The 13,021-nt window shown below is 40.9% G+C and overlaps 1 protein-coding gene across 1 annotated transcript in view; it reads left to right on the plus strand.

Moving 5' to 3' along the window:
- Window positions 1–12,712, plus strand: part of LOC138909686 (uncharacterized) — a 42,841-nt gene extending 30,129 nt beyond the window's left edge. The window contains exon 2 of the mRNA XM_070200897.1: window positions 12,398–12,712. Within this exon, the coding sequence (XP_070056998.1) occupies window positions 12,398–12,712 (315 nt within the window). The remainder of the gene's footprint in view (window positions 1–12,397) is intronic.
- The last annotated feature ends 309 nt before the right edge of the window (window positions 12,713–13,021 follow it).

A 13,021-nucleotide genomic window follows, 5' to 3' on the forward strand; every position in this document is an offset into this window, starting at 1 on the left:
TCGTTTCATACATGTATACTTTTTTAACACTTCCTGTATGATATGACTGGACTGGATGTCTGTGACCACGCCGAGCGGATTGTGTTGTTGTGCATGTGACCATGCCGGGTGAGATGTGTTGTTGAGCATGTGACCATGCCGTGCGAATTGTGTTGTTATGCATGTGACCACGCCGGGCGGATTGTACTATTAATCATGTGACCATGCTAGATGAATTATGATATTGAGCATGTGATCATGCTAGGCTATCAACACGTTGAATCGGCCGTGCTTGCGTGTAGATATGGATCCATCCCCCTAAGGTCACTCTCCCGTGTTTATCTCTTGATGGTGTACACGCGGTTATTGAGAATACTAATCAGTGGTTTGGAACGGATATGGAAAAGTTGAGGGAATCTGGCTAGTGTTTTGTTGGATTTCGCATTTCAGCTTTACTTGCAATTTCCTTGATACCGATTTAACTGCATATCACCTCTAAATGCCAAGATATTGTCTGAGTAGAGTATTTGAGAAATTTTATACATACACACACGAATGTTTTCTTACTGAACTTTATGATTTGGTTCTAATATTGTTCTGTGCCGGTTTAAAGGACGAAACTACACAGGTGATAGCTAGTATCATTAATAATTTGTGCTTCTCTTACCTTTCCGTGTTTTTTTATGATAATTATTTAGTACATTGGGTCGGTTGTACTCATACTACACTCTGTACTTAATTGTACAAATCCAGGTTTAGGGGGATTTGCTTTGTATTGGCAGTTATATTGTATTGAGACCTCAGTTTTATGCTATTTCTATAAAGTTTGTTATCCTGTTTGCCTTCGTTATCATGTTTCGGCTTGCCTAGCCAGGCTGTTAGGCGCCATCACGACAGTAGGGATTTTGGGTCATGATAAGTTGTTATCAGAGCCCTAGGTTCATATGTATTACGAGTCATGAGTAGGTTTAGTAGAGTCTTGCGGATCTGTACGGTGATGTCAGTACTTATCTTCGAGAGGCTACCGAATCATTAGGAAAACTTTACTTTCTTGTGTTCTAGTCATGCGAATTTGTTGATTTCGGAAATTAAACTTCTATTATTCTATTCTCTCATAGACGGTGAGGCCACGTGCTACCGCATCGGGTGGACGACCACCACTACCACCATATAGGGCCACGAGAGGCCGGGGCCATGGTAGAGGCCGAGGTGTAGCTCATACAGCAGCTAGAGCGGCACCCGTAGAGCCACTAGTTTGCCCAGCTCAGGAGCATATACCAGATGTTGCTGAGCTGGTAGGACCAGCTCAGGCACCAGCTGTGCCCATTGTGATTCCAGGCGTTCAGGAGGCTTTGGCCCAGATATTGACTGTATACACTAGCCTTTCTCAGGCGGTTTTAGTTCAGGCCGTACCAGCCACTTCTCAGGCCGGGGGAGGTGCTCAGACTCCTGCCGCCCGTACTCCATAACAGGTGGTTCACAGACTTCAGACATAAGGGGTATTACCAGCCTAGCCGGTTGTAGTTTCTCAGGCCTAGATGGGTCCACCTATGAGTGACGAGGAGTAGAAGAGGCTAGAGCAGTTTGGGAGGCTCAGGCCTCCAGCATTCAATAGGGTTGAGTGAGAGGATGCTCAGGACTTCTTAGATAGGTGCCAGCGGATTTTTCGCACGACGGGTATTCTGGAGACTAGTGAAGTCTCATTTACTACATTTCAACTTTCGAGGACAACCTTCAAATGGTGGGAGGCCTATGACTTGAGCAGGTCAGCTAGTGCTACACTACTTACGTGGCATGAGTTCTCAATTCTATTCTTAGAGAAGTTTGTTCCACTAACCCGTAGGGAGGAGTTGCGTAGCAGCTACGCCTGGAGGGCATGTCTGCGACCCAGTATAAAATGAGAATTTTAGAGTTGGCTCGTCACGTGATATCGTTAGTTCCCACTGATAGGGAGAGGATCAGGAGGTACAATGATGGCCTGATTTATGGGCTGCGCTTTGTCATGACTCGGGAGATTATCTCAGTTGCTAGATTCGACGAGGTGGTTGATATTTCTAGACAGCTAGAGCAGGTCCGTAGTCAGGAGCGAGGGGAGAGGGAGGCCAAGAGGCCTCGTGGTTCGGGTGGTTTCAGCAGCGTTTCTTCTAGAGGGCAGTCCCACCACAACAAGGGTCGTCCTTATTGGCCCGCTCAGATCGCTCATCCGGTTCATAGTGGGGCATCAGTTAGCCATGGTTCCTACAGTGGCCATTCGGGCCAGTCATCATTGAGTGTGTTTCCAACATAGATTGTTGGAGGATTTGAGATGAGAGTTGATTTCTTATTGCTTAGTATGGCTGATTTCGACATGATTCTTGGCATGGATTAGTTGTCCCCATGTCATGCTATTCTAGATTGTGATGCTAAGACCGTGACATTGGTGATGCCAGGGTTACCTAGGATCGAGTGGAGAGGTTCTCTAGACTATGTTCCCTATCAAGTGATTTCATATCTGAAGGCCCAACGGATGGTTGGGAAGGGGTATTTGTCATATTTTGCTTTTGTGAGGGATGCTGGTACTGATAATCCTACCATTGATTTTGTTCTGATAGTGTGAGACTTTTTGAATGTGTTTCTTGTAGACCTACCGGGCATGCCGCCCGACGGAGATATTGATTTTTGTATTGACTTGGTACCGAGCACTCCGCCCATTTCTATTCCTCCATATCGTATGGCACTAGCAGAGTTGAAGGAATTGAAAAGAGCAGCATCAGGAGCTTCTTGATAAGGGGTTCATTAGGCCTAGTGTGTCTCCTTGGGGTGCACCGATTCTGTTTGTGAAGAAGAAGGATAGAACTATGTGGATATGCATTGATTATAGTTAGTTGAACAAAGTTACAAGAACAAGTATCCTTTGACGCGCATTGATGACTTATTTGACTTGATTTAGCGAGCTAGAGTCTTCTCTAAGATCTATTTGAGGTTTGGGTATCACCAGTTGAAGATTTTGGACTCGGATATTCTGAAGACGACATTTAGGAGCCGCTATGGTCACTACGGGTTCCTTGTGATGTATTTTGGGCTGACCAATATTCCAACAACATTCATGCATCTGATTAACAATGTATTCCACACATATCTTGATTCATTTGTCATAGTATTTATTGATGATATCTTGGTGTACTCAGGTAACCAGGAGGAGCATACAAATCATCTGAGGATTGTACTACAGACATTGAGGGAGGAGAAGCTTTATGCCAAGTTCTCCAAGTGTGAGTTTTGGCTTAGTTCGGTGGCATTCTTGGGGCACGTGGTGTCATCAGACATTTAGGTTGTCTGATGAGTGTGAGGAGAGCTTTACGAAGCTTAACACTACCTTGACCATAACTCCAGTTCTAGTTTTGCCTTCAACATCGGGTTCTTATACAATGTATTATGATACTTCTCGGATTGGCATTGGATGTGTCTTGATGCATGAGGGTAGAGTGATTGCTTATGCTTCACGCCAGTTGGAGCCTCAGTAGAGGAACTACCATGTTCATGATTTGGAGTTGGCAGCCATCGTTCATGCATTGAAGATTTGGAGGCATTATCTCTACGGCGTGTCTTGTGAGGTACTTACATATCATCAGAGTCTTCAGCATCTTTTCAAGCAAAATGATCTAAATTTGATGCAGTGGAGATGGTTGGAGCTGCTAAAAGACTATGATATTACCATTTTGTATCATCCCAGGAAGGCCAATGTGGTGGCCGACGCCTTGAGTAGAAAGACGGTGAGTGTGGGTAGCCTTGCATATATTCCTGTTGGTAAGAGACCGCTTGCATCACTTGTTCATGCCTTGGACAATAAGTTCGTGAGGTTAGATGTTTCAGAGCTTAGTCAGGTTCTAGCTTGTGTGGTTTCTCGATCTTTCTTATATGATCGCATCAGAGAGTGTCAGTATGGCGACCCACATTTGCTTGTCCTTAAAGACACGGTTTAGCGCGGTGATGCCAAAGAGGTTTCTATTGGATATGATGGGGTGTTGCAGATGTAGGGTCAGATTTGTGTGCCCAATGCAGATTGGCTACGTGAGTTGATTCTTGAGGAGGGCCACAGTTCGCAGTATTCCATTCATTCGGGTGCCGCTAAGATGTACTAGGATTTGAAGCGGCACTATTGGTAGAGGAGAATGAAGAAAGACATAGTGGAGTATGTAGCTCGGTGCCTAAATTGTCAGCAAGTGAAGTATGGGTACCATAGGCCAGGTTGTTTGCTTCAGAGACTTGAGATTCCCGAGTGGAAATGGGAGCGAGTTGCCATGGATTTCGTAGTTGGGTTCCCACAGACCTTGAAGAAGTTTGATGCTATTTGGGTGATTATGGATCGGTTGACTAAGTCCGCATATTTAATTCTAGTTGGGACTACCTATTCTTCGTAGCGGTTGGCTGGGATCTATATCCATGAGATTATTAGCCTTCATGGTGTGTCGGTGTCCATTATTTCAGATCGGAGCACGCAGTTCACATCACAGTTTTGGAGAGCAGTGCAGTGAGAGTTAGGCACACGGGTTGAGTTGAGTACAACATTCCACCCTTAGACCGACGGACAACCCAAGAGCACTATTCAGATAATGGAAGATATACTACGTGCTTGTGTCATAGATTTCGGGGGTTCTTGGGATCCGTTTCTGCCACTTGCAGAGTTTGCCTACAACAATAACTACCAATCGAGCAATCAGATGGCTCTGTATGAGGCCTTGTATGGGAAGCAGTGTCGGTCTCCAGTTGGTTGGTTCGAGCCAGGTGAGGCTAGGCTATTGGGTACTGACTCGGTTCAAGATGCTTTGGAAAAGGTTAAGTTGATTCAGGATCGTCTTCGCACAGCACGGTCTAGACAAAAGAGTTACGCCGATCGGAAGGTTTGTGATGCTGCTTACATGGTGGGAGAGAAGGTATTACTCAGAGTTTCAGCCATGAAGGGTGTTATGAGGTTTGGAAAGAAGGGCAAGTTGAGCCCTCGGTATATTAACCCTTTTGAAGTGCTTGAGAGCATTGGAGAGGGGGCTTACAAGCTTGCATTGTCACCTAGTCTATCGAGTGTTCACCCAGTGTTTCATGTTTCCATGATCCGGAAGTATTTTAGTGACCCGTCTCATGTTTTGGACTTTAGCACAGTTTAGTTGGATGTGGATTTGACATATGATGTAGAGCTGATGGCTATTTTTGAATGACATGTTTGAAAGTTGAGATAGAAGAATATAGTTTCAGTGAAAGTGTAGTGGAGAGGTCAGCCGGTCATTTGGAGTATTGTAGCCCCGTTCCCCCCTTTATTGCTTATTTTATGTTCGTTTGTTGTTATGTGACTTGCCGGGGTGGTTGGTTTGGTTCCGGGGATGTTTTAGAATGTATTAGTACACTTAGTCCCAAGGTTGGAAGCCTAAGTTGAAGGAGTTGACCATAATTTGACTTTTGTGTAGACGACTCTGGAATTTTGACGGTTCCAGTGTAGCTCTGTGTGGTTCTTTTTTGAGTTAGGAATGTGTTCGGATATTGATTTGGAGGTCTGTAGGTCGTTTTGACTTGAACTAGCAAAATTTAGAAAGTTAAAGGTTTGGAAGGTTATGAAGTTTAACCAGGAGTTGACTCTAGTGATCTCGGGTCCGAATTTCGATTCTGGAAGTTGGAATAGGTCCAATTTGTCAATTATGACTGGTGTGCAAAATTTGAGGTCAATTGGAGTTGGTTTGGTATGTTTCGGCATTAGTTTTAGAAATTAGAAGTTCATAATTTTATTAGGCTTGAATCGATGTGTGATTTGTGATTTATTGTTGTTTGATGTGATTTGAGGCTTCCAGCGAGTTCCTATCATGTTTTAGGACTTGTTGGTGTGTTCGGACAGTTTCCCGGGCGACCCGAGTGTGTTTCGGATTTAGTTCGGACAAATTGTTCTTGGAATGGAATTGTTGTTTTCTGTGTTCTGGTTTCCTTCATCATGATCGCTAGAAAAGGTGCGATCGCGAAGGGTCTTTGAAGACTGCTATGATTTTACTCTTCGCGTTCACGAAGTTAGGGATGCGATCACGAAGGTTGCTGATCTTATGCATCGCGAGCGCGTGGACCGTACCGCGTTTGCGTGTAAGGAAGGAGGGTCTTGCTGAGGCTCGCTTCGTACTTCGCGTTGGTGTTGTACGTGATCGCGTAGCTTTGGGAGGTCCTTCCATCGCGTTCGCGACTGTAGTCACGCAATCACATAGTTTTATTTTTGAGCAAAGGAGATTTGTTCTCCGCGATAACTGGGCAGCAGTGTCAAATTTCAAAACGGTTATTTTCTTTTATTCTTCATATTTTGCACCTAGAGAGCTCGGTTTGTGGAGATTTTTAGAGGAATTTTCAAAGAAATCATCGGGATTTGGCTGTTATATGTGAATCCATCGTTGTTTTTGTCAATTAATTAGTGTTTTGAGTTAGAAGATTTGGAAAGTATTTGTGAAACTTCATAGACGGAATTTTGGGGATTTGAAAAGCGATTTGTGGTCGGAATTGGATGATTTTGGTGCGGTTGGACTCGTTGTTAAATGGATGTTCGGATTTTGTAAAGTTTGTTGGATTCCGAGATGTGGACCCGGGGTTGAGTTTTTGGGTTAACTTTTTGACTTTGGTTAAAGATCTTAGCTTTAGCATTTAGAATCAATTCCTATAGCTTATATTCATAGTATTACATTATTTTTAGCTAGATTCGAGCCTTCTGGAGTTTGATACGTGGGGGAAGTGCTTGCTAGCGCAGTGATTTGATTTGCTTGAGGTAAGTATCTTATCTAAACTCGGTTGAGGGACTAGTTGGCTGAATTATTGTGATAGCTCCGTGATATTTTGTGTGCACATGTGTGGGGTTGAACCCATGTGCGGTCACCGGGGTTATTTATTCATATTCAGGTTGTGCTCGGTCTCTTATAATCCTAGAATTTAACTATTAGACTTAAGCTATGATGTTTCGCACATTTGTGTCATTGTTGTGAACTATTTGAGCCATGTTTGAGGCTGCATAAGGGTTTAATCCATGAATGAACTGATAAATGTTATTCTTTGATGAAATTGCCGGTTTGAGTTATGATAGTACAATTTCACATACCTACACCTTAGCATGTTACAAATATCAGTCCAGGAGCATGACCTTTGCTATTCACTTGTTTTATACATGTATACTTGTTTATTTGCTCCTGTATGATATGATTGGACTGGGTGCCTGTGACCACGCCGGGCGGATTGAGTTGTTGTGCATGTGACCACGCCGGGCGGATTGTGTTGTTATGCCTATGCACATGCCAAGCGGATTGTACTGTTATGCTTGTGACCATGTCGGGCAGATTATGATATTGAGCTTGTCTGAGCAGAGTATTTGAGAAATTGTACACATACACACACAAATGTTTTCTTACTGAACTTAATGATTTGATTCCAATATTGTTTTGTACCGGTTTAAAGGATGAAACTACACAGGTGATAGCTAGTATCATTAATAATTTGTGCTTCTCTTACCTTTCCATGTTTATTTACGATACTTATTGAGTACATTAGGTCGCTTGTATTTATACTACACCCTGCACTTAATTATGCAGATCTAGGGGTGGGGACCAATTATCAGTAGTAGGCTCGCTTGTTGGACTATCTGCTAGAGGCGAGGCAGAGCTGCATCCTTGGTCACAGATTTACTTGTCTTTTCCCTTCATACTGTTTTTACATTTCCGACAGTGTATTTTTTTTATCATTTTCAGACTTGTATTCCATTGTAGAAGCTCATGACTCTGTACTTACTAGTGTCTGGGGGGATTTGGTTTGTATTATCAGTTATATTGTATTGAGACCTCAGACTTATGTTATTTCTATGAAGTTCGTTATCCTGTTTGCCTTCGTTATAATATTTCGGCTTGCCTAGCCAGTGTGTTAGGCGCCATCAAGATGGTAGAGATTTTGGGTCGTGACAAACATAATCAGAACACAAATGAGATATGAATGTACTCAAATAAGTGATACAAATGACATTTTAAATAACCAAACAAGTCCCAGCACATGACATACAACAAGAATTTCCCCGAGACACCATACTTCGTAAATCACAAATCTTGAACAACAATTTTCAAATCTCAAACGTACGGCACCTCGAGCCCACAATAACAATGACCTTCACACCGACAAAGCCCACGTGCTACCATGTACATTTCAACCATGACGAATATCAACTAAAATGATCGAGAGATATATTTCAATAACCATAAAGCATAATATAAATCTTAAATAAAGTAAGGCGTCAAATGAAATAATAAGTTTATTTTAGAAATCAAATAAAGTAAAGTAAGATACAGTTTTTGCAAAATAGAGTATCACATGAGTTTAGTTTAGAAATCAATAAAATTGAGTAAAAATATCATATTTAAATGAAGCAAAACATTAATTAAATTAACGAATTAAATATATAATTTTATTAAAACAAAAACATGATAACAATTCTATGTGAAGTAAATATCAAACAGGGTGATGAGTAAAATTTGAGAACCCAATTATAGTGAAAGCGCGATAACCATTAAAAATAATATGGCGCCGAATGAGATAACGAGTTCTATATTAAGAGACACCTAACATAAGACATGTTAATAATTCTTTTATTTGAATTGTTATATTACCAACAATTCCATAGAATATAACATAGTGACTTCATGCAATTAAATTCACATTGACAATCAATTCACCAAATTATAATGGAGGCAAAGATTGGCATGTTAAAGCAATATAATAAATCATGTAGAATGCATGACTCACACAAGAAGCCACAATCGTTCCAACACCAAGATAAAAACGAATAAACAAACACAATCAAAATACAAGTGAGATGATTTAAGGAAAAACAATGTCACGCCCCGACCTTGGGGAGCGCAATCACTGCTCAACCGAGATATCCCAGTTAAGTAAGCCTACTTGATGCTTTTAAGCAAGCCTACTTGATGCTTTCTACCCAACTTACAGATGAATAATGCGAAGATGAACATCACAAGTTAGACAACGAAAGAGCAACCTGGACATCACCAAATTCATTTCTTTTAGAAACCCCATTTAAAATTCCCAAAAATACATTACACATTCATAGTTTAGAAGTGGGAACATATGTTACATATACAACATTTTTAGTTTGACTTTCCCAAATCAAAATACAACCCATACCATATCTACGGAGCCTCTAATTGATAGAAAAAAGTAATATGATAGTGTCGGCGACAAGGCCCCGGCTATACCTCAAAACACTATATACATGAAGCAAAAGACACAAGACCCTGATATGAAGTGGGGCTTACCAAGTCAGCTGAGAAGAGGGTGTACCACTATCACTGATCGATGTCGCCTACTGTGGAACCACCTGAATCCATTAAAGATGCAGCATCCCCGGCAAAAGAGACATTAGTACATATGGAATAGTACTAGTATGTAAAGCTAAACACCCCCTCAAAGAATGGAGTTGTTCATTATGCATGCATGTACTATCAAGGTTTGTGGAAAGACTGTTGAGCTCCATTGGGTAGACTTTGGGTAGTGGGATAAAGGAATCCACCATAGGAGGACCTTGAAATCAGAATGCCCACCTAGTGTTTGATAAAATGCTAAAATGAGCTGTAACCATGAACTCCTTCCTAATTTGTGTTCAATTTTTTTATGTTTCCAACTAGATCGAAGTTGCTAAGATTTCCGGAACATTGTAGTAATTTAAGGAATCTCAAAGCGAGGTATGTTGGCTAAATTTATCTCTTAGAATTGAATCCCACGATGTCCTTGTAAGTCCCGAGTTATTCATTATAAATTGACTATTCAGAGTAAGCTTTGTGTCAAAAGATATATGTTGAATATGTATTCCAAATACTCTTGTCATGTTATATTACTATTTGAGAATGTGTTCAAAGTATGGGTTGCATATCTTAATATTATGACTTCAAGTCATGTTTCAAATGAAAGATATTATGTCAAATTGTGTAGAAATCTCAATGTGCTTAAGACTCTTATTTGCTCACATGTGTACTTAAAGTCTTGAATAGAAATGCTTTGTTGTTGATGATCTGTGATGATGTTTGAAAGTGAAAGAGGTGAGCATGAAATATGAAATACGGCCAACGTGCCAAGAATAATCTTACGTTTGGGGCCACTAGTGCCAATGAAACTAAGAGACGTGTAAAATATGAAATGACTTGTAAATCCTTATAATAATAAACACTTTGGGAGTATCGTTAGTCACCGAGGAAGGGTAGGTTGAGATAACCTAACCCCGAAACTACATGTGCCGGTGTAGGAGTGAATTGTGATTATTCCCCTCATTTGGGATGAGATTGATGTGATGAAAATATTCCCTTTTATTGGGATGAGATGATTGCTAGAAAAGGGTGATGTCGATCCACACGACATTGTGGTGAGACGGCCTAGGTGGTCGGGTCGTGATCGGACGCCATGTCGCACACATGGTGGTGATTGTGCTTGAAATTTTGTTTGAGATAATGATTGAGATTGTGATAGTGATTGTGATTGTGGTTGATTTCTTTGGGTGAGACGGACTATTTGATCAGGACGTGATCGGATTCTGTGCTAAAATCACGGTGGTATATCGGTTCTAAGATCTCCCAACCTAAAATAATGGAAATTTACTTGAAAACTTATCTTGCTCCTAACTTGATGTTTTAGTATTGTTTGAGGCTTACATTGATTTTATGATTGTTCTTCCTTGCTTTATCACTCGTTCTATTGAGATAGTGTTTAGTCATTCATACTAGTACTATTCCATATGTACTAATGTCCCTCTTGCCGGGGGCACTGTATCTTTAATGGATGTAGCTGGTTCCACAGCATGTGGCTTTGATCAGTGATAGTGGTACACCCTCTTCCCAGCTGACTTGGTGAGCCCCACTTCATTTCGGGGTCATGTATCTTTTTTTCCTTGTATATTATGTTTTGAGGTATAGCCAGGGCCTTGTTCCCGGCACTACCATAGTACTCTTTTGTATCTATTAGAGGCAACGTAGACATAGTGTGGGTGGTATGTTGGTGTTGGGAAAGTTAAACTAGAAATATTGTATTTTGTACAGTCAGACCTCTGTATAACAATATCATTATATAACAACACTTCACTATAAAAGCCAAGTTATTCCAGGACCAAACTTCTTGTTCTATTATAATATATATTTTCTATAACAGCAATTCGCTATAACATCCAAAAATATCCAAAACAAATAATGTTGTTATAGAGAGGTTTGACTGTACCACTTGTTCCACTTCTAACTATGAAGGTATATGTATTTTGAGACTTATAAATGATGTAACTAATGTTAATGAATTGGTGTGGTTCACATGATCCTCCTCATTGACTAATTAGTGAATTAGATCTTCTCTTTATGCATAAGTGAGTTCGGTAGAAGGTATTGTTCAGGCTTGATCGACCGGATTATCTCGGTTGAGTTCCAGTCGCGCTACCTAATGTTGGGGCGTGACAATAAAATCATGAAATATAGTTGGAAATTGATTAAGTCACATACCCAATAGTTTGGTATGCAAACCTCTCCATAAAATTGCTTTCCACTAGGTCTATGGCTCAAAAGGTGATAAAATAAGATTAAGTCCCAAAATATAAATCTTATAACTAGCCTCAGATGTCGCATTGTGATATGAGGTTCGCAAATACAGTGGTCGCAAATACAAAAATTGCGTCGCAAAAATGAAGATTGACCAGTTCTACTAAAGTCGCAAATGCGAGCACTGAGTCTTCGCAAAAGCGACAGGTTTTGTCGCAGATGCAAAACCTGTCCTTTGTAGTTGCCATCGCAAATGCGATGGAAATGTTCACAAATTTGGACCCCCTATTCTCAGCCCATCATTGCTAAAGCGAGAAGGATTTCACAAATGCGGATATCAAAAATGCGACAAAAACCTCGCAAATGCGAGAACATAGCACCAGAACTAGTTGAACTTCTACAAACTCTCTGGAATGCGTCTGAAACTTACTCGAGCCCTCAGATCTCCACACCAAACATTCACACAAGTCTAAAAATATCATACGAACTTTTTTGCTTGATAGAAACACGAAAATAACATCTAGAACAACGAATCATACACCAAAACACATGAAAATCACAATAAACTTCAATAATTAATAGAAATACAACCACACATCTGAATCCTATCAAACCAACTCCGAATTACACATGTATGAAGCATCAAAAAGCGAAACGGAACGCAAATACACAAAAAGACCAGTCGGGTTATTACAACTTTGCTCCTCGATAGAGGTCTGAACACAAACATTGACTTAGAGCTTCTTCAACCAAACAGCCTGGCCAAGTAGAGTCAAACAGTTACCATAAATAAGCTTTTAAAACACTTGAGATTGGTTGTTTTGGAGCCTAGCTAGGTTCTTGCTTGTATTGTGTCACAGTCATCGTTGTTGGAGCGTATCAAGGCTCACCAGTTTGATGATCCTCACTTGTTTTTGTTGAGGGACACAGTGCAGCTGGGTGGTGCCAAGAAGATTGTGATTGGAGATTTTGGTGTTATGCAGCTTCAAGGACGGATTTGTGTTCCAAATGTTGACGGGTTGATTGAGTTAATCCTCCAGAAGGCTCACAGTTTGCGCTATTCCATTCACCCAGGTGTCACGAAGATGTACCGTGACTTGAAACAACACTATTGGTGGCGGAGAATGAAGAAAAATATTGTTGCTTATGTCTCTCAGTGTTTGAATTGTCAATAGTTGAAGTACGAGTATCAGAAACCGGGTGGGTTGACTCAGAGATTGTATTTACCGAAATGGAAGTGGAAGCGCATCACTATCGATTTTGTGGTAGGCTTACCACAGACCTCAAGGAGATATGACATAGTCTGAATTATTGTGGACCGGTTGACTAAGTCCGCATACTTCATTCTAGTGATTACTCCCTATTCTTCAGAGCAGTTGGTTAAGATTTACATCTGGGAGATTATCCGCCTGCATGGCGTCCCAATTTCCATCATTTCTGACCGAGGCACATGATTTACATTACATTTTTGAAGAGCCGTGCAT

Source organism: Nicotiana tomentosiformis, chromosome 4 (assembly GCF_000390325.3).
Source record: "Nicotiana tomentosiformis chromosome 4, ASM39032v3, whole genome shotgun sequence".
Taxonomy (NCBI): Eukaryota; Viridiplantae; Streptophyta; class Magnoliopsida; order Solanales; family Solanaceae; genus Nicotiana; species Nicotiana tomentosiformis.